We start from the raw sequence: 22,173 nt of genomic DNA, 5'->3' as shown, positions 1-22,173 counted from the left end.
GCAATTAAAGATCTTTGATTTCTAGACCAATGAGATGCACCTGTGCAGATACGTCCTTAGTGTTGGCTTTGACGAGATATTCTCAAGCTTTTCTTTAAACTTCGGTAAAAGCTCCAATATTTTTTATTCATACACTTTCACACTGAGATTCAGCCACCTCCCCAAACTATCGTAAACTTGGATAGATGGCCTAAATGGATCCATTTTGACAGAATAGATATAGACAAAGATTATAATTAAGAAAGTCTATCTATCGTATTATATTTTGTGTACTCAGGTATCACTTGTAATGAGAAGATCTCGATCTCAATGTGACTTCCTGATTACATAAAGTAGTATATAGTAAGTAAAGCAGTATATTAACATTTAATAACTATTTTAAAATTGATAGATAGATAACCAATTAAAAGAATTATATCTGCATAAAACTAAAGCATAGTGTGTTATAAAACATATATACTCCAAGTTTTTGCTTAAAATGTTTTATACATGCTAAATCAAATCATGATGAGCAGAGAGAGGGGCTTTGTTAGTCCTAGGCAAAAACTAATAAAAATAATAAAAAAAGAGAGAGCGCACCATATAATCATACGGCCTCAGGAAAACAGCTGTAAATTGCCACTTATTTTATGTGTTTACCATAAACACTACATGGTTTTACAAACAGCTGGATAAACATATATGTATACTGTCGGAGGGCCATACAGTGTGTTTTTGAAACGTGTAAAACAGACAATTGTTTGTAATTCTGTATTGTGACGCGCTCATTGTATTTACTTACCTATGGAAATCTATTCTAAAGTCTTCTAGGGGATCCAGTCACATGGAAATGTCACAAATGCCCCTCAGCCCTCTATAGGCCTCTATACCATGTTGCTGGGTCAGGGGTTTACACAATGGGAGCCTCAGATTCTTTGCGTTTGGTCAGGTATAAAAGTAACGGGTAAACACAGAACAGACATCAGTGTAGCAGCAACGCAGTTCTCTGAAGCACAAACACCACAATCATGACCATGGGCAAGGTAAGTACACTCACCTCACAAACTGTTTTTTTTAATCACTCTTAATTATATTGATTTATTTTTTTTAGGCTTAAGTTCCTGTTCCTTACATTTTGTTCTTCTTTCAGATTATCTTCTACGAGGAGAGGAACTTCCAGGGCCGTTCCTATGAGTGCATGAGCGACTGCTCCGACATGTCCTCCTACCTGAGCAGGTGCCACTCCTGCAGGGTGGAGAGCGGCTGCTTCATGGTCTACGACCGCCCCAACTACATGGGAAACCAGTACCTCATGAGGAGGGGCGAGTACGCCGACTACATGAGCATGATGGGCATGAGGGACTGCATCAGGTCTTGCCGTATGATCCCCATGGTAAGAATAAAAACACAATTACAATACATATTTAACTCTGGTAAGACGCTTATCGATTTTTCCTCAAATTAATCATTTTGTGGCTTGTTTTCTTAAAACAGCACAGAGGCCAGTTCAGGATGAAGATCTACGAGAAGGAGAACTTCGGTGGTCAGAGTCACGAGCTGAACGAGGACTGCGACAACATCATGGAGCGCTACCGCATGTCCGACTGCATGTCCTGCCAGGTGATGGACGGCCACTGGCTGATGTACGAGCAGCCCCACTTCAGAGGCAAGATGATGTACCTGAGGCCCGGAGAGTACAGGAACTTCAGGGACATGGGCATGAGCGGCAGCAGGTTCATGAGCATGAGGCGCATCACTGACATGTAAAAACACTTGTGTTGAATATGTCTAAATAAAACAATAAAACCTTTTTAGAGTAAATATTTCCGCCTGTTGCGTCATTTCATATCAACTTAGTGACGAGAAGTGTCACGTGATTTTTAGCGTACACCTACCAATATATAAATATTGTGTGAAACAATACAGAAAAATACTATGCTTGGTGCATGCAGTATAAACACAGAATAACAAGGGTTGCACACATTCGTTGGTTACGAAAACTCCACAAACTCCTTCTTCAGTTCACTTAAAATTGAATAATAGCAGTAACTCCTGTGGCATTTAAACGTCTTTGTGGTTTGAAATCACCTTTACTTAGATTTTTACTATCTTTGTTTAAATAAGTTGGTAGCAAAAAATAAAATAAATAATGATAATGAAAGACATGTTCAGTAGGATTATTTCTGTTTAAATGACAAAAAGGGAAGGAGTATTGACCCGGCACAGTTGTGCTGTTGTAAATGTAAACGGATACAGAAAGTGTTCCTCTGGATTAAAAAACATTTTGTCATTTGCGCAGTAACCTACGTGAGATCAGAGTCAACAATATAAAACGCAGGTGTGTGATATCAGAATACACAGAATAACGCTTTTAAAGAACTTACTGTTTTTCGTAACTGCACGAGTCCTCGGCAAGACGCTGCATCTGGACAACTACGAACCAGACTGCATGAGAGCTAGCGGGATTATTCCTGATAGCCAAAGGATGAGTTCATTGATTTTCACGACCCTTTGACCTTTACTCCCTTTACTGCCATTGTCAGTTCAAAATTGCACCTCACCAACACTTTATTTACATTGTGTGTATAAATCCAAAAGCTTTTGTTGACCCTGACCTTTGCCGACCTTTTATCTGGCACCACCAGCAGTCCACACGAAATATTAAAATCTGATTGGCTGATAAGTTTACTGAAGATTCATGCAACGCCACAAGATGAACCTTTTCCAAATTTCCTTTAAAATCATGGAAACATTGATTCTCCCATGAGCATAAGTCACTTTATTTTAAGAGGCACCGCTGGCTTTCCCTTAGCGCCACCTTCAGGAATATAACATAATGACGTTGCGAGTGTTTGTTTTTTTCCCTCAGACTTTGAGCGCCGCTTTCAAGACGTGCTGGACTCGAGTTGGACGAAATGACTAGAAAATCCAAACTTGTACCATTTATTCTGTTATTCAGTGTGTTTATTTTTCTATTATGTATATTGAGCTATATTTTATTTTGTTATTCGTTGTGTTATCTTTCATTTTCTACAAAGCTGCTGTAACACAAGAATTTTCCAATTTGGGATCAATAAAGTACATCTATCATGTATCAGTAATGGCCTGGTGATACTCTTCTTTGCTCAGAGAACTTATCGCACAGTTTTATATTTTCTTGAATATATCAACCCACATCAGGTACGTTTAACATATCAACAAAACATAAACTCACGACAGCCACACAACAAACAATAAAAAACTCAACATCATTATCTTAATATATTATTATCTTTGATAAAGAGAAAACATAAATTAACATTAATACAATTTAAATATACAGTTCTTCTCTATCAGGTACACTCTTCTATCCTCAGCAAACTTTTTTCAAGTTGGTCACTGTTAAATTTAGTGGCTTGTATTCTTTATACATAAATAAAAACAATGAATATTTTAGCAAATTACTGTTTTCAAACATTTATTTTTCAGTAAACTTGGTAAGTTACTATTACTTGTTTATTTGTATTTCGTAAGCATGGATAAATTTACAACCTATAGTGAAATAATTAAATCAAATTTGTGCCTTTTTACTGCACTGTGTCTCATGAAGTTGGAATAAAATATTTTTTACCTCTTTCCATGAAATGATTGTGACAATGTGATTTATTTCATTTCACCTGGGTAATTGGGACACATAATGTCAAAAGTGATGCATTTAAATAGGAATAAACAGAGGATTGTGTCTGAAAACAAATTATTCCAACTTTATGGGCAACAGTGAATATACGTCTCTGTTGTACTATAGACATTTGTCAAACCAGTGACACTTTACTGTCAAAGAATTTCTGTGTTTTCTTCATATGTGGCAACTTTTCTCACTTTCATGGATGTTACTGCACAAAGATACAGTAAGATCGTTGTAATAATATACAACATATACAACAAACTAAATGTGTTGTGTTATAACAATATACGTACTTACTTTGAAGCAAACTCACAGGTCCATTGTTATTCAACTTGTCAATCTTCTCATCTTCATCCTCCAAAATTTCTCACATGCAGAGATCGATTTTCAGTTAGATTTAAGGCAATCAAATCATGGAACGGCTTTCTCCATTTCACAAAGAACTGTTGCTCTATAAAATGTTACAAAAGATGCTTAAAAGACCATTTAACTGCTGTTTTATGACTGTTTCTCACATTTTCTCTCATTTTGATATTATTGTTATTATTGCTGTTAGTTTTATTATATACTGTATATTACGTTTTTCATCATTTCGCTGTACTCACTTTATTTTCTGGTATTTTCATTTTGTATTTTTTTATAATTTTGTGATATTTCAACATTATTTAGGTGGAGGTGTAATGTATAATGTATGCTATTCGTTTTCTTTGTCATTTCCTTTGTATTTTAAATTGTGCGACAATGAATAATAATAAGCAAAAACTCAGTGGTTTTGAAAAATCTATGTTTGTAAAATATTAAAAACCAAATACAGAAAAAACCACTCCTTGTAAAGGTCATACACACTATTCTTAACAGTCACATGAGTCAGTCCATTCATACAAGCACGGTTCAAAACGCTTTCTGTAGTGACAGAAAAAGGCCTTTCTAAAGACTGTGAGGTTCCCAGGGCCTGAAAAAATGGACAAAACCTCGGCATTCTATAGGTTTCAATAGTAAGCTGCTGAGTGAGGGGTTCTCTGAGGGGGGCCACTGGTTCTTTACATTTGGTCAGGTATAAAAGGAAAGGGTTAAACCAGTAAAGCAGTACAGTAGCAACAGCAACAACTCATCCACAGCCAACATGAGCAACACCGGCATGAACATGAGGGGCAAGGTACTGTCAACAAAATCTTTTAACAGGAATTTAAACAGAAATTACTGTTTTTAAATTCACTACCCTTTTTTTTAATTCTCCAAAACCATTTCAATTCTCTTCCAGATCGTCTTCTACGAGGAGAGGAACTTCCAGGGCCGTTCCTATGAGTGCATGAGCGACTGCTCTGACATGTCCTCCTACCTGAGCAGGTGCCACTCCTGCAGGGTGGAGAGCGGCTGCTTCATGGTCTACGACCGCACCAACTACATGGGAAACCAGTTCTTCATGAGGAGGGGCGATTACGCCGACTACATGAGCATGATGGGCATGAGGGAATGCATCAGGTCTTGCCGTATGATCCCCATGGTGAGCATGAAGCTGTGTACAGGCTGCACTGACCTCTAATTATTCAGCATACGACACATTTCTGACTCCACACGGATGTAAACTCTCAAAACTGTTTTTCACTTTACAGCACAGAGGCCAGTTCAGGATGAAGATCTACGAGAGGGAGAACTTCGGTGGTCAGAGTCACGAGCTGAACGAGGACTGTGACAACATCCAGGACCGCTACCGCATGAACGACTGCATGTCCTGCCAGGTGATGGAGGGCCACTGGCTGATGTACGAGCAGCCCCACTACAGAGGCAAGATGATGTACGTGAGGCCCGGAGAGTACAGGAACTTCAGGGAGATGGGAATGAGCGGCACCAGGTTCATGAGCATGAGGCGCATCGTGGATTCCTGCCACTAAATGTTCTCTAAATGTTCACTGAATGTGTCAAATGCCACTAAATAAAGTAATAACTGCACTATACTTTGACTTTTGTCGAGCTTATTGCCCAACTGGCACAATGAAAGATTATGTAATATTAAACAGTAATATGTAATGGGTCATACAAGTCAACATATTTGTTATTTGTTGTTTTTATTTGTTACTTTTCTTTTTCTTCAAACAAAGCAAACAGCTGCTAGCAATTTTCATCCTAAAATATTTTTAATTTGATGATAAATTTGTCTCTACATTTTAGTGGTTAACCCAACAAACAAATGCCCAGCTGACATCGATTTTAAAAGATGGATTAATATTCATGGCATTTATAGGCTAAAAAATTGCGTATTACGTATTTCACTGTCTTACAGTGAGGCACTGAAATAGTTAGACTGTACAAATGAATAATTAACTCGTTGCCAAGGACAATTCAAAAGCTGTGGCTTTGTACCTTACAACACAGATCTTGAATGAACACTTAGCAAACACAAAGGACAGACAATATATTGGCGAAGGTTTGAGGGTGGCGCTAATAGATACCAGTCGCTTTGTTGTCACTTAAATGAAGGCTAAAGTGTTTCAACCTTTCACCTTTGTACCTGCAGGAAATGCTCCACGCTCTCAGGCCCTCGAATCACCGACAGTTTCAAAGCTTGAATGAACATGTACAGCGTCTGAGCCTCTTCGGAAAATCACTATTTCGGGGGTGACAATGTGGTCAATCTGTGATGTAGCTAACGGTAGCCACTTACAGTAAGCTAGCTAATGTTAGCTGATGTTTGCTGTTAGTGTAACACAGCGAAATCTTTAGACAAGGATTATTCTCATTGTGCCTTGTAAAATTTTACGGCTGTGACTTCAAAAATTCAGTTTTGTGGTCGTTGAGCAGCAAGCACAAGCTAAAGATTATTTTTTAGGACCCTAAAACTGTTTTGTTCCAGACTGTAATGAAGCACTGTTAATTTTACTGTATATAACATTAGCTCTGCCTTGTGCCTCTGACATCCCCATAAACCTCCATGTTAACCAACTTTACAGCAGAAATAAACATGTTTACAGCCTGTTACAAAAACGGTTTTGGTCTATATAGCTAATTGCCTCCTTCATGACAACTGTACAGGGGTGAATTTTTATATAACTCACATGTTTACATTGTATGAGGACTTAAAATTATGCATAATTAAGGGCATGGCCACTTTGAATGACAGGTGGGAGCCGTTACAGTTGACTAGCTGCTAGCTGTCTAAATGCTAGCTTTCACCTCTCGGCTGTGTTTGTTGTGTTTGTGCCGTTTTGGAGGATTTTTCATGCAAATATTGGACAAACTGTTGTGCAGGTAATTGTCTAAGAGAAAAGAGAGAAATTCTAGCATTATATTATTTATACATTAACACTAATTAGCAGTTATCTGTGTCTGCACTCACCATACCTGCCTTGTCAGCTAGCTAACTAGCCAGGAAATGAATTAGCCTTGGGTTAGCCTTTGAGCAAGACGCCCAGCTGTGCTAATGATGCTAACAGGAGCATATGATTTCCACTGCACACACCCGAGTCTCGGCTCCCCACACACCCCACCTATATGCGTGTTTCTGGATTAGCTGGGAGTCAGGCAGAGTCCGCCACTGCCTGACATCAGAAACTTACAGGTGAAGTCATGGTGGCTATATCCATCTTTATTTACAGTTTATGGTGCCAGCTCAAATTTGTTAAAAATAGATTTTTCGAAATAGCCACAGCCCCGATATAAATACGTAACAACTTTGAAATTAATAATTCACATTTGGACAATAGGTAATTAAAAAGGGGCAGCATGTGAGGACTGTTCCCATTTAATTAGAAAATGTACGTATGCACACATGAACCATCACTGTATGATTACATATCCACAGTCGTGAGTTGCTCCGGTGGCTCACGTCGTGGAGCTTTACCATAAAGGCTTTGTCCTAACCTGTGTCCGACCTGTGGCCCTATGCTGCATGCCATTACCTCTCTCTCTCTCTGACTTTCCAGTCTCTCTCTTCCTGTTGCTGTCAGAATATGGCAGAATATAACGTGTCCAAAGAAATATATGCTCCTATGGTGTTGCTTACCAGTATGTTTTCTTCCACACAACAGTGATTGACTACAGTTGTTGAGAGCTCAATGCACAAAGAAAAGTAAAGTGCTTCACCACTTTGTCAACACATACGTATATGCATGTGGAGAAAGATAAATAACCAAATAATTAATTATTATTATTGTTTTTTATTAATGTATTATTATTCATTAGTGTGTGTGTGTGTGTGTGTGTGTGTGTGTGTGTGGTATAAAGCGATGCTGAGCAAATACACAAAACACAACCAAAAACACAAATGCTACAAGTCATTAAGAACAAATTAAAGCTAAATCAAAATACAAAACTAATACGAGGCAGACATTGACATAGAGCCAACATCCAAGAATATTGTTATCATGCAAACACAATGTTAGAACTAAAATAAACCTTAAATTAATTAAATCTTAATTAAATCATATTCATAGTACTATAATTAAATTATTCCAGCTCAGTCTTTACCTCTTAGTGTATTGTTTTAGACTTTCATAAAATATATAATGTTTGCTGTATATCTTTTTCAATTTTCTTCATGTAAGATTTGAGTTATTTACATTCATGATAAAATCCACATAAGATTCACACTGATGCACTAAACTGTTTAAACACCAGATGTTATTTATGGTACACTTTTAAATAACAGCAACTATTATTACTATTATTTACAATGATTGATATAGACTTTTAATGTAAATTTAACTGAACTGCCTCTGGCATATCACACACAACACACTGAAACAGGCTTAACAGCCTTAGAAATGAGAAAAATAGGCTTTGTTTTACCTGATCAAAAGGGTAAACATTTCTAAAGTCTTCGAGGGCCGAGTCATGTGATAATGCGACACAGTCACACAGGCCTTTACAGCGCTCCATACCATGTTGCTGGGTCAGGGGTTTACACAATGGGGGCCCACCGCCTCTGTACGTTTTGGTCAGGTATAAAAGGAAGGGTTAAACCAAACAGGGACAGCAGTGCAGCAGTAGCAGTACCAACAGCAACAGCAGCAGCTCATCTATAAGTATGACCACCACTGACATGAGCATGGGCAAGGTAAGCTTTTTTAATATATATATATATATATATATATATATATCAAAGATTAAATAATATCTATGCTTTTACTATCAACTCAAAATCTAAATTAATGTACCCCCTCATTTTTCAGATCATCTTTTACGAGGACAGGAACTTCCAGGGTCGTTCCTATGAGTGCATGAGCGACTGCGCCGACATGTCCTCCTACCTGAGCAGGTGCCACTCCTGCAGGGTGGAGAGCGGCTGCTTCATGGTCTACGAGCGCCCCAACTACATGGGAAACCAGTACTTCATGAGGAGGGGCGAGTACGCCGACTACATGAGCATGATGGGCATGAGCAGTGGCATCAGGTCTTGCCGTATGATCCCCATGGTAAGAATAAAAACACAATCAAAACCTAAATTCTCGAAAGACATGAAATATTTTTCCTCAAATTAATCATTTTGTGGCTTGTTTTCTTAAAACAGCACAGAGGCCAGTTCAGGATGAAGATCTTCGAGAGGGAGAACTTCGGTGGTCAGAGTCACGAGCTGAACGAGGACTGTGACAACATCCAGGACCGCTACCGCATGTCCGACTGCCAGTCCTGCCAGGTGATGGACGGCCACTGGCTGATGTACGAGCAGCCCCACTTCAGAGGCAGGATGATGTACGTGAGGCCCGGAGAGTACAGGAACTTCAGGGACATGGGCATGAGCAGCAACAGGTTCATGAGCATGAGGCGCATCACTGACATGTGCTAAACATTTTCATTTCTAAATAAAAACTGAACGATAAAACAAAAGTGTTTTTTTTCTCTTTTCTTTCATGTTTGCAAAATATGATTTGACACATTGAATTGACGAGGAGGATTACTAATAAGAATCAGAATTTAAAGGTTTATCCAAATAATGTCTTGTAACATTAATTCCAGTTATAAAATCTTTACACTGGCTTCCAGTTAGTGACAGAATACACTTTAAAGTGCAGCTACTAGTCTATAAGTCACTGAATGGTTTAATCTGTGACATGTTTGAAAGTATAAACCAAGAAGAGAAGCTCTTAGATCCAAAGGTTCAGCTCAGCGAGTACAGACAGTAAAACACAGTAAACACAATGAGGCAGCATTTAGTTGTTCAACTGCCAGAAACTCTTACAACTGTCCCAATTATAGCAATTTTTAAATCCAGGTTAAAAAATATTTAGGTCTAAATTTGCTTTTCTATGCCTACTGCACTTTAATTCTGAAAGCAGACCTCTAACTGCTCCCAGAATGCACCTCTGGCTTAAGGCTAAACTGTACTAGTGGCCATTTTCTCTATGGTTCTTTAATAAAAGTAAAATTAAGGGCTACTTCAACTGTTTTGTTTCTATTTTATTATATTTCACATACTACTGTATTTTCCTTTGTATTGCATATCTTTTAATTACACTACTGTCTCTATACTGTCTTTCTAGATACTATTTTGTGTGTTTTGTAATCTCTAAATTATATTTCATATAATTGTAGGAAATGTGCAAAAACAACACACTGTAAAAACACACTATCACAAAAGATTGAGGAGTAAAGAATGACATTTTTAATTTAAAAGCAATACATACATGCATTTTGCAACAGTCAAAGAAAAGCAAAGTCAGCAAACCACAAGTACTTTTGCAGATTATGAATCTGATATGATTTATTTCTGTGGCCAGTTCGGTTATTTGTATCAGAGACATCAAAACATTACAATGAATGATTAATCTTGTGTAACAGGTGATGAAGCTGTTGTAATAAATGCATGTACTGCTGGAATACACTGTATGAACTCTTTCTTCTATATATATATATATATATCAATACATGTATTTTAATATAAACATATCTAATTTGTGACATTCATACTTACGTTCGTCCATGTCTTGTGACCTCAGCTGAAGAAGAGCCCAGGCCGTCTGACTCACAGTCACAGTGAACTTTAACTGTATGAAACCAGACCACAGTCTCTCCATGACCATAACCAGGCGCTGTGAGTGTGTAAACAGAACCATAAAAATTATAATAATTAATAATACTGTAGCGGGGGGGGGGCTCGGTGCCTCACCTGGTGTGTACCATTAAGGCTCAGTCCTCACCGCAGCCGCACTGATCCGAATCCGCCCCGTGGCCCTTTGCTGCATGTCATCCTCTCTCTCTCTCTCTCTCTCTCTCTCTCTCTCTCTCACTGCAACTATAATGAAGAAATAAAAAGCCAGAAAAAAATAACTTTAAAAAAGAAAAATGCTGTAGTGTACACTACATATTGAAAAATGGCAACCAGGGGTTACACAGTGCGTTAAAAAAGTAACGCCGAGGGATCCCGACCAAGCGTCCGTACGTCACCACAGTGTAGTTTATGTGAGTTTATGCTCTGCACTATTCATTGTTCCCTTTTGTCATTTTCATTTATTTAATCAGGTAAAATTCTCATTGTGTTTAAAGTCAAACACATTGAAATAGGAGATTATGAACAAACATATCTCAACACATGTATATAGTATATAACTGTAGATCATTATAGCCCAAACTACAGTCAAATTATTCCACAGTGTAAATCTATATTGGATTACGTTGCCAACTGTAAGGAAATTCAAACACGCATTGTGCAAAGTAAGGTCAACTATTGTTACTCTGCAAACAGCTGATAACATCATGTAGATGTTGTGTGTGTGTGTGTGTGTGTGTGTGTATGCAAAGAAGTGTGAATATAACAAAGCAGATAATATATAGTAAAACAAACAGAAAAGTTTCCCATAAATTAAACAGGTTATTTGCTGCAGCCTTCACAGAACTCATACACTTTTGTATTAAATTAGTTCAGTCAGTATTTGTAACAACAAAAAAAAAAGATTCACACTATCAATTAGAGATAATTCATAAATGTATTTATCGCTTTAAAAAAAAAAGTATGTAAGCTCTATGCCAGGAAACATCTTGATAATATTCAAACTAATCAGAAAAGTTACAGCACAGACAGAGAGGCCATTTGATCTAGAATGATAAAGCCTGTGAGAGGATGCATAATAACCCGTTCCCATCAGCATTCACAAACAGAGGGACATGCTGCTGACTCATGGCTTCCATACAATAGTGTCATCGATTGTTTGCATGCTGCGTTAGGTATAAAAAAGGCTTAAAATCCTGGATAGGATTGCTATAGCATCACTCATTGTATCAGCCACCATGCACGGCAAGGTAAGTTTCCTACAGAGATTTTACATTCAACGTACGTCCTTGAGTTAAAATGTTTTTCTGACTATTACCACACTGAGATTCTTTCATGACAAGTATTTAACACATCCCTCGTTTTTTCAGATCATCTTCTACGAGGACAAGAACTTCCAGGGTCGCTCCTATGAGACCAGCAGCGACTGCGCCGACATGTCCTCCCACCTGAGCAGGTGTCACTCCTGCAAGGTGGAGAGCGGCTGCTTCATGGTCTACGACCGCCCCAACTACATGGGCCAGCAGTACTTCCTGAGGAGGGGCGAGTACTCTGACTACCAGCGTATGATGGGTTTCGGTGACTGCATCAGGTCCTGCCGTATGATCCCCATGGTAAAATCAACACATACAAAGCACTACGTATCCTCTCTGTTTCCTAGAGCCACGAAAATGTATTTAATGCAAAGCTGATATAGTTTGCCTTTGTTTTGATTTGGTTTCTTATTTAGTTATTCTTTAATATCTTATTCAGGTTGTCGAGCCTGATTGATTTTGTAATGTTATGTGTATTTTAACTTAGTGTGTTAAGTTTGATCTGTGTTTATTGTTTTGTCTTCTGGTTATTTAAGTCATAGTTTTATCAAGTAAAAAAAATGCATCTGTAAGTTTCCATCAAAATTATTAACCAGTGTGTATTTTTATCATTTGGCAACAGCACAAAGGCTCCTACAGAATCAGGCTCTACGAGATGGAGAACTTCGGTGGTCAGATGCACGAGCTGAACGAGGACTGCGACAACATCCAGGACCGCTACCGCATGTCCGACTGCCAGTCCTGCAACGTGATGGACGGCCACTGGCTGATGTACGAGCAGCCCCACTACAGAGGCAAGATGATGTACCTGAGGCCCGGAGAGTACAGGAACTTCAGGGACATGGGATACGATGGAATGAGATTCAGCTCCATCAGGCGCATCACTGACTCCTGTTAAATTTCCAAATCAATCTGTATTTGAAAAAATAAATAAATCTAACCTTGGAAATAAAAAGATGTTCATATTCCACATGGGATAAAACAAGTTTTGATGTTGATTTAATTGTGTTTGTATATTGTATAATTTGAATACACAATAGAAGAAGACAGTTAGAAAAATAGTTGATGCTAATTGGTTTTTTTATCCTCAACATTTGTTCTCAAGATGAAACATCTCAAATTTTATCATTATTTTTCAACCGTACGTTTTCACAAATTTTATATTGTTTATAAAATATATGAAGTGAGAAATGCTTTAAATCATTAATTATAATTTAGGCTATTATTATTCAGATAATAACACTTAAAGTTGATTAAAAATAAATTAATAAAAACAATTAATGTAGCTCTGAGCTTTGAGTGAAACAGCATTAGGCAGATTATAAGGAGTTATTTGTCATATAATATCTCACACGTTGCTGTGGCAACACGAAGTGATGTTTTTTAATTATCTGAAGCAGGGAGGAGTAAACGAGTCAGAGCACAGTCTTCTTTGTCATATTGCATTTTAACCATTCGGCTGGTTCAGTTGTTAAATGCAGGAGCGATGTGCAGCACACATTCCTGCCCAACGTCAGACACAAACACCGACGTGTGGATTCAAATAAGGATCAGTGTCTGAATGCAGACAGTTTGTTCTCAGTTGAAATGGTTCTGCACACATTACATGAGCTAATGACATGATGCCAGTATTTAAGGAAGACTATATGATTAATGCAAAGCTCAGTAACTTATTGCCACTTTTTTATTGTTATTATTATTGTTGTTGTTGTTGTTGTTGTTGTTGTTGTTGCTAACATTAGCACATTAGAACTACTGTCTAGCCCAGATACTCATTTGTTGTGAAACAAAAAAACACTGACCTTTGTGTCTCCAATTGAGACCAAAATCAAACACCAAGAAATTCTGTATTTAACCAACAAGTTCAAATTGATTCTTTTGTCTTTTCAAGTGCAAAAAGTTACACATAAAATCTACACATGATGTTTGCATTCATACTATAACATGCATCTGTATCAGCCGTAAAAACAAATCTGACTACAGGTTATTACCCGAGACCTGACCTACCTGAACTGCTACTGCCCCATTTTAAACCTTAAACCTGAAGCCTGAGGCTGTATTTTCTGTTATTTCTTCTGCAAATATAAAAGGTATTTGGTTGCTTTGGAATCATTTCATCACATATTAAAAAATAAAGGTAATAGGGCAACACAGAATATGACACTCAACAGCACATTAACACAGCGGCGTCTCAAAATAATGAATGATCAGCCTTACCGGTTTGTAGATCAGCCGGATGAATGTGGCTGGTAAACACAAAGCACATTTCCCAACTGAAATTCATGGCAGACCAAACATTTATAATCCAGAACAGAAAGTCGGTGAGTGTAGGAGTCATCTGGTCAAAAGGCCAGACTTCACCCAACACACCACAGGCTGATCTCTGGCAGGTAACATCACTGTATTCACCCCCGGCCTGTCGGTCTGAATGTGAGGTTGAATCTGCTTCCAGTGATGTTTGACACTAGAGGGCAGAAGAGGCCTGACATACCACAAACTTACCAAGTTACTGTGACTCACAACTTCACTGAGTGAGCAGCAGTACAGCGACAAAACTGTCCACAATAAAATCACAAGCATGTCAACACACTTATCTGCTGGACATGTGAACATCAGGCTTCTAAGGTCAAACTCCGTGTGGTCACAGAGACGCTGTGATTTATCGACCCTGTCTCCAAGTGTTTATGTTTGTATGCAACTAATTTGCAACAGCAAATATATTTTGAATGAAATGTAATGCCGGCAACATAATTAACATATCTGTCAAATCCCCAAAAATGTCAGGGCACAGTCTTCTCCTCCTCCTTCCTTGTGTTTCTGTGAATCTTGTCAGTCCAGGTGTGGTAACTTCAGATGGGGTCTTCCTGCACAGCTGTCTACTATCAGTAATCAACCACCAGCAGTATATCTACCAGGCTCTGCTCTCTGCTCTGTTTACCAGCGTGGTAACACTGCTCAGGCCAGCACTAAGTTTTGTGAGTGATTGCTGCGTCTCAGAGTCCTTGTTATTGACCCTTGGTTTCCCTCTGCTCATGTTTGTCCTCACCTGAACTCATCAGCTTCACTCAGCCTCCATCAGACCTCTGTTTGTGTCCGGTTCCTCCTGCGTGCACCGCTCCACCTCTACGGCCAGCCGTCTACTCCTGAACCCAACGCTGCACCGGACTCCCACAACTTCTACATGAACATTACAATAAAACCTCTGAAATTTCAGCAAAAGTCTCTGCTGATTGTTCTGCAAATTATGGGTCAATTTACTCTATTTATAACAGGCAGAGTGGGTTTTCCTGTATAATGAGAAATCAGAATATCTGATACTTCCGCTCCCGTATAAACTTGTGTCACTATCTGATTAACTCCACGTCGCACCTTAGAAACCCGAAGACTTGAAGTCAGGGTTTGTCTGAAGTCATGAAACCAACTTCCTCAAAACACCAAACACATTTCCTGACTGTTGTGGGGCCTCAATTAACTTTCATCAGTTTTGTCAAAAGTAAAATAGTAAAGTAAAGTGCTAATTGGTTGTTCAGAACGAGATAAACTCCATAAACCTCAAACCTATACACCAGCTGCACAATCACTTATTACTTAATTTTACGTTGTATATAGTATCTCTATTTTATCTTAGATTCTGTTTCTGTCCTTATTTTATTTCTTTTTTTGTGTATTTCTTTTTATTGTTTTCCTTATTTTATTTCCTATTACGTTTTCTCCTCGTGCTACTGTGTCAAATTTGAGTTTCCTCTACGGGGATCAATAAAGGTGCATCTTACTTATCTTATTTTATCTTAACCTCACTTGGTCATCAGTTAAAGGTGTGAGTAAATATATTGAATTTCAGCTAAAAACAGAGTGAGATACTGCATGCGATCAGCCTGATTAGAAAAGAGTAATTAAACCTTTTTTTTTCACAATGAAAAGGGGCTCGACAGATGATTCACACACAGTTACGCTTTTTAAAGACGTTTGTATGAGTAATTGATTCATACACGTAGCGGATTCATTATTTATGATCAGCTGATTCAAATAGCTGAGTCATTATTTGAAGATTATGTTCGAGAAGAAATCGGACCCTTAGAAACAAGACGCAGACATGTACAATGTTCATATCCATGAAATTCACTGTCAGCAACTAGTCGGATTCAAACCGGTACAAAAAATTGCTGAAAAATATGAACATTTTATGAAATATGTTTTTATTCAGAGGCATTCTGATCTTGAAATAATAAAAATCAGCAATATATTTCTTGGTGTATGATTGCGATTGTTTAAAATCTATTATATATGGTTTTATTTACTATATTTGATTTAGTCTGTTGAGCTTCAGCAAGTTGTGCGTTTGTTTCTTCACTGCTTTCAATCAAAACAAGCTACTTGCTTACTTACTCAAATGCATTAATTATATATATATATATATTATATATATATATTAAGTCCAATCTTTCTGGTTTATTCTTGATTAAAAACATTAGATTAATGCCTTCAAAGGAAGGTATGTTTGTGGAAAACACGTCTGTTGTTCAGCAGCCAAAGACAATACAAAGCTGAGCCTCTTCTCACAACCTGCAACCACCGCAAATCATCATCTGTTGAAGGTCACTTTGAATTGAACCCTACACGGGGGCCTCTCCCTGCTCCATGTTGCTCTGTCAGGAATTTGAACAATGGGGTCATGGTATCCCTTGGGTGCGGGGGTCAGGTATAAAAGTGGCAGGAGGGCATGGAGAAAATTGTGCAGTCATTTTGAGCAAAAACAGTTCAACTGTAGCCATGACCATGGGAAAGGTGTGTGCAGCTTCTGCTGCTAACATTTTAAGTTTGATCGGATGCAAACATCAGATTAAAATCATGTGAAATTTCCACTTAAAACAATATGTGCTACACTGCATGATGGTTTCTTGTGTTTTCTTCTTCCAGATCATCTTCTACGAGGACAGGAACTTCCAGGGTCGTTCCTATGAGACCAGCAGCGACTGCGCCGACATGTCCTCCTACCTGAGCAGGTGTCACTCCTGCAGGGTGGAGAGCGGCTGCTTCATGGTCTACGACCGCACCAACTACATGGGAAACCAGTTCTTTGTGAGGAGGGGAGAGTACTCTGACTACCAGCGTATGGGCATGAGCGATTGCATCAGGTCTTGCCGCATGATCCCCATGGTATTATATATTGCTTTTAATTTGAAATCATACCTTAAATATTAATATTATTATTATTATTATTATTTAAAAAAACATTATCACTGCAACTCATATTTACTCATTTCACTTTACAGCACAGAGGCCAGTTCAGGATGAGGATCTACGAGAGGGAGAACTTCGGTGGTCAGATGCACGAGCTGATGGACGACTGCGACAACATGATGGATCGTTACCGTATGAACGACTGCATGTCCTGCAACGTGATGGACGGCCACTGGCTGATGTACGAGCAGCCCCACTACAGAGGCAGGATGATGTACCTGAGGCCCGGAGAGTACAGGAGCTTCAGGGAGATGGGAATGAGCAGCAACAGGTTCATGAGCATGAGGCGCATCATGGATTCCTGCTACTAAATCACAGATGTATAAAAGCAAGATTTTAAATAAAAATCTAGTGATTATCTTTTAAATGAGTTCCTCTGTTAATGGCTGCTGAGTGGTCCGACACTCACACAACAGTTTACAACATAAACTCATCGTAAACATGCAGTATGTATGTTAAGGTCAGAAGACGACACACATGGGGACTAAAACAAATGAAGGCAGCATCATCCAATTTTTAAACCATGCTGGGTTATTTAAAACCATATATAGTTTTTTTACTTAGTAGTAGACATTAACCATTTTTTACATTTGTCAAATACCTACACAGATGAATATGTCTTAGCTATCTTTGGCAAGAGGAAGTTATTGAGACCAGATCATGGATTCTGATGCCACTAAAACGTATTTACTTCAAATATAAGAGGCAGACATGTGTCTGACTTTATTCAGTGTGAATTAAACTAGTAGGATTAATGCAATAGCCACATTTTCTTTCTAATAGCGCTAAATCACAGATAACTGCAGCTTAAACTAGAGAGTTTTTTTTTGGCAACACTTGCCCTCTATGGCACATGGTACATTTGCTAAATGAAAAGACAGTATAAGTGACTTGTCACCCAATAATAAACATATATTATATGTTTAATATTCTGTATTTTGTGGCAATTTTAATGCAGGAGATTAAAAAAACGTAGCATGTTATTATTGGGAAATGCTTAGGTGGTCAGGTCGACTGCTACCTGAACTACTACTGTGAAGAGAAGTGATTAAATTTACTGAATCATTCAATTATGTCGATGTTAGCACTCATAATTGAAAAACAAATAGAATGTTTACCATTAAAGGAGCTTTTCGTAAGTTTTGATATTGCTGCATAGCTAACGTTAGCGTTAACATCTGTTTACCCACCAGTCTGGAAGAACTGTTGCAAGTTTAGCATCAAACTTTATTCCTTTACTCGCCAGCAGCTGTGTCCAGTGGTTGAAAGCAACCTTCTTGCTTCCATTTCTATCACCACTTTTCTTCTACTGAAGTTAGCATGCTAACCAACTATCCCCAGTTCGGACAGGCTGTCTCGTCACTTTCCGATACCGAGTCACTGTAGTGCATAGTTTGCCCTGAAGAGTTAGCGCTGCTCAGAGGACGTGTTATTACCTCTTGTCTTGTAAACGCAACAATGACTGAAGCTTTTGGCGAGACTGATAAGTAAACAGCTGTTAATGCTAACGTTAGCTATGTGGCAATAACAAAACTTACAAATTGCTCCTTTAATGAATGTAGCGCCTCATTCAAAAAGTAAATTTCCAATTGAAGTACATAAGTGTAAAAGTTGGGCGTTGAGTGTCAAGAAAAAAAAGGGAAATTCTTGTCCATGTCCACAAATCAATAGATTAAATATTTTGACTACTGTGCACACTGCTGTGAGAGTGGGTTGACAGAACATACTATACACATCTCTTACCAATGATCTGGCACTGGACAGTTATTGAAGAGTTTTTGGAAACATATTATGAAATACACTGGATCGTTAAGTCTGGATCCTGAACCCATTGAAAATAATTGACTTGTTTAAACATTTAATTTCACTCGCTAGTAAAGCTAGGGGGGAAAAAAGACATTGGATCATTGAATTCACATCATGTACATTGTAATTTCTTTCAAATGTGTGTTCATCATACTTAAGATATACATACATACTTATTCATATTACTGATTTACCCACATATATGGCCTATAGTATATAAATATATGTTATATACAGAGGGGAAACATTTTCAGTGTCTTTTCTAACATTAAAATAATGAATTTGTTTAAAGTATGTCGCCCTGTTTATAAGTAAAAACATACATGTTACGTAATGTGGAAGCCATACCAGCTTCTCAAAAAAGCTGACATTCAAAAACAATTGTCTGCCATTACAATGTGAATATAAAAGAGTCACGCTCGCCCATCAGAATCACATTGTGACACACAATGGGAAAGATATGGCATTTTGTGTTGCGAGTGGTCTTTTGTTCTCCAGAGTTTAGTAAATAGAACAATAGCCATGTTATGGGAGTCACAAGTTTTCTGAACCATGTCAAAAAAAAACAAAAAAAAAAAAGAACAAGCCCCTGCTGTTATGGTTTTGCAGCAGGTAGTAAACTAAACTTTTAACATAATACTTTTTAAATGTAGAAAAGTCCCAGTGGAAAGCAGCTGCTGGATGTCCACACCGAATCCATGTGTTCTAGTCTCGCCGCATGTTGTGTTTCTGCTGAAATACAATACTTATATTCAGTTATCGATGCTTATTAAGATGGCCGATGGCTGAGATATAGATGCTGATATAGAATATAGGATCCAACAGAGCCAAAAAGGAATTACATGAGTCCACCTCTGTATTAAAATGCAGGTTTCTGACCAGATCACTTGATGCCACTAGCTACTAGCTAGCTTTTACCTTTGCAATTTCTTAAGTAACAGACCTGTGGAAAACCTACTGATGGCCATCAATTAGCAGCCATGATGAAAAAGAACACCAATATAATAATAATAATAATAATAATAATAATAATAATAATAATAATAATAATAATAATAATAATAATAATATCCTGAGAAGAAATTTGAAAGTCATATAAACTAAATCATTCATTTTAATGCTTAAAAGACAAATACATAAACGTAATGTAAAGTCTTATTTCCAACTCCTGCAGCAACAATAAATCCGGCCCATTCTTGGGCCACATGCTTGTTTTCTTCTGGCCCAGTATACACCCGGTTCCTCGGCCCGAATCTGACCCGTACACAGTGTGCTACTTCCACATCTGGACCAATTCTGGCACACACAGAGAAAATCTTCCAGCTGTGAGTCAATAGTGGAAGATAACAGCCAGACTCTGTCCAGATGTGGAAACATATGGGCCAGACTCGGGCCGAGGACCCAGGCACATATTGACCTCTAGACCTCTTATGGTACAAAAACAACTTGTAGCAACCTATATATAATAATAAGCGTTCCATCATTCGGTTTGTTTTGTTTTCTAATGTTTGTGTGCAGCATCTCACAATCTTGTTACCGGACAACCTGTCTGTTGAGGGTGATGTTTATGCTGCAGGAGTGTTTGTGGAAGTTTCTCTGGACATTTTTATTCTTAATTTCTCCCATGAAAACTGCTCCCCTGACGAATCAACTGCAACTGTCTAAATGCAAGCTGACATTGATCAGTGGAGAAAACACCAGTTAAAGCTCCAAAGTTTGGCGTCTAAATTTAAGTCAGGTTTTTGAAGGAAACAGGATTTATGAATGATCATTAAATATTGATAACTTCAAAGTTGACTGGGTTTCTTATTGTACCTTTTGGAACTGGAAGCTAATATATACTGTATATTAGCTTCCAGTTTTGTTAGTTAGTGATTTAGTTGTTTTTACCATAAAGGACAAACCACATAGAGAAAGTGAGCACTTGACAAGCTTGTTTATGAATTACACGTCATTTTTATTTCCTTAAGTCAAATACAGGAGTCTAGCACATGTCAGTGATGCGCCTCATGCTCATGAACCTGGTGCCGCTCATGCCCATGTCCCTGAAGCTCCTGTACTCTCCGGGCCTCAGGTACATCATCCTGCCTCTGAAGTGGGGCTGCTCGTACATCAGCCAGTGGCCGTCCATCACGTTGCAGGACATGCAGTCGGACATGCGGTAGCGCTCCATGATGTTCTCGCAGTCGTCCATCAGCTCATTCATCTGACCACCGAAGTTCTCCCTCTCGTAGATCCTCATCCTGAACTGGCCTCTGTGCTGTAATTCAATGCAGGGAAAATGTGAGTATCCCCACTAGCTACTCTAAAAATGGAGCAAGTCTAAATGTATAAAAATCAAAGGGGTGTAGAGATGAGGTCTCTTACATAGGGGATCATCCTGCAGGACCTGATGGTGTCAAACATCATGCCCATGCTCATCATGCGCTGCATGTCGTGGTACTCTCCCCTCTTCAGGAAGAACTGCATGCCCATGAAATTGGGACGCTCGTAGACCATGAAGCAGCCGCTCTCCACCCTGCAGGACTGGCACCTGCTCAGGTAGGAGGACATGTCAGAGCAGTCGCTCATGCACTCATAGGAGCGACCCTGGAAGTTCCTCTCCTCGTAGAAGATGATCTGAAAAAGAGAACACAGCAAAGATGATGATTTAAGAGTCAAATAGTGTTCATATCGTATTAGATTAATTTTGCATGGTTAATAGTTAGAAGGTTTAAATATGTGAAAACATAAGTAAATATCTCTTTACCTTGCCCATGATGGTGGTTTAGGTTGTTTCCAGTGGATGGTTCAACTTGCTCTGCCTACTCCATGACTCCAAGCCCTTTTTATACAGAAACCCAGGGCCCATGATGTGTTGTTATTCAAATGTGCAAAGCTGATGAATTAGCAGTATGACTTTTGCTGAACAGGGGCCTATAAATGTGTAACAATGCTTTTCCGTCCATACATTTCTGGCAGCAGTCGACTGCATTGTCTATTATAAGCATAAGCTTTGTGTGCGCTCCATTCTCAGTCAGAAGGTTCTCCACATATGGTCTGACCGCCACTGGTGGAAAGAGCGCAAACGTCGGGCCACATCTCTGTCAAACCCATGAGGGGCCCAGAACCTGTGCAAATATTCAGTTGGTATGAAGAATTAAATATACTGACTTCGTATGTTTGTATTTTCACAACAACATCTTCCA

General features: G+C 38.5%; 6 protein-coding genes across 7 annotated transcripts; 5 read left to right on the top strand and 1 right to left on the bottom strand.

The window, feature by feature from the left end:
* The first annotated feature begins 1,001 nt into the window (after nt 1-1,001).
* LOC130177391 (gamma-crystallin M3-like) lies at nt 1,002-1,746 on the top strand. The gene is made up of 3 exons (XM_056389099.1): nt 1,002-1,022; nt 1,130-1,372; nt 1,474-1,746. The coding sequence occupies exons 1-3, from the start codon at nt 1,008-1,010 to the stop codon at nt 1,744-1,746; spliced, it is 531 nt and encodes a 176-aa protein (XP_056245074.1). The 5' UTR covers nt 1,002-1,007.
* Nucleotides 1,747-4,585: 2,839 nt separating this feature from the next.
* Nucleotides 4,586-5,567, top strand: LOC130177380 (gamma-crystallin M3-like). The gene is made up of 3 exons (XM_056389083.1): nt 4,586-4,799; nt 4,905-5,147; nt 5,257-5,567. Exons 1-3 carry the CDS (start codon nt 4,767-4,769, stop codon nt 5,533-5,535), a joined length of 555 nt encoding a protein of 184 aa, XP_056245058.1. The 5' UTR covers nt 4,586-4,766; the 3' UTR covers nt 5,536-5,567.
* A 3,078-nt stretch (nt 5,568-8,645) lies between these two features.
* On the top strand, nt 8,646-9,425 carry LOC130177389 (gamma-crystallin M3-like). The gene is made up of 3 exons (XM_056389097.1): nt 8,646-8,696; nt 8,812-9,054; nt 9,150-9,425. The coding sequence occupies exons 1-3, from the start codon at nt 8,667-8,669 to the stop codon at nt 9,423-9,425; spliced, it is 549 nt and encodes a 182-aa protein (XP_056245072.1). The 5' UTR covers nt 8,646-8,666.
* A 2,438-nt stretch (nt 9,426-11,863) lies between these two features.
* LOC130177386 (gamma-crystallin M3-like) lies at nt 11,864-12,836 on the top strand. Its single transcript, XM_056389091.1, has 3 exons — nt 11,864-11,875; nt 11,996-12,238; nt 12,561-12,836. The coding sequence occupies exons 1-3, from the start codon at nt 11,864-11,866 to the stop codon at nt 12,834-12,836; spliced, it is 531 nt and encodes a 176-aa protein (XP_056245066.1).
* Nucleotides 12,837-16,708: 3,872 nt separating this feature from the next.
* Nucleotides 16,709-17,490, top strand: LOC130177384 (gamma-crystallin M3-like). Its single transcript, XM_056389090.1, has 3 exons — nt 16,709-16,723; nt 16,856-17,095; nt 17,212-17,490. Exons 1-3 carry the CDS (start codon nt 16,709-16,711, stop codon nt 17,488-17,490), a joined length of 534 nt encoding a protein of 177 aa, XP_056245065.1.
* A 3,479-nt stretch (nt 17,491-20,969) lies between these two features.
* Nucleotides 20,970-21,933, bottom strand: LOC130177382 (gamma-crystallin M1). 2 transcript variants are annotated; one of them, XM_056389085.1, is made up of 3 exons: nt 21,922-21,933; nt 21,353-21,604; nt 20,970-21,245 (listed from the first exon to the last, which is right to left on the bottom strand). In XM_056389085.1, the coding sequence occupies exons 1-3, from the start codon at nt 21,931-21,933 to the stop codon at nt 20,970-20,972; spliced, it is 540 nt and encodes a 179-aa protein (XP_056245060.1). The 2 variants fall into 2 exon arrangements, with proteins under 2 accessions (XP_056245060.1, XP_056245061.1); XM_056389086.1 differs by lacking the exon at nt 21,922-21,933 and adding an exon at nt 21,735-21,743.
* Nucleotides 21,934-22,173: the final 240 nt, after the last annotated feature.

Source organism: Seriola aureovittata, chromosome 11 (genome assembly GCF_021018895.1).
Source record: "Seriola aureovittata isolate HTS-2021-v1 ecotype China chromosome 11, ASM2101889v1, whole genome shotgun sequence".
Lineage (NCBI taxonomy): Eukaryota > Metazoa > Chordata > Actinopteri > Carangiformes > Carangidae > Seriola > Seriola aureovittata.
This window is presented reverse-complemented; position numbering and strand designations above follow the sequence as displayed.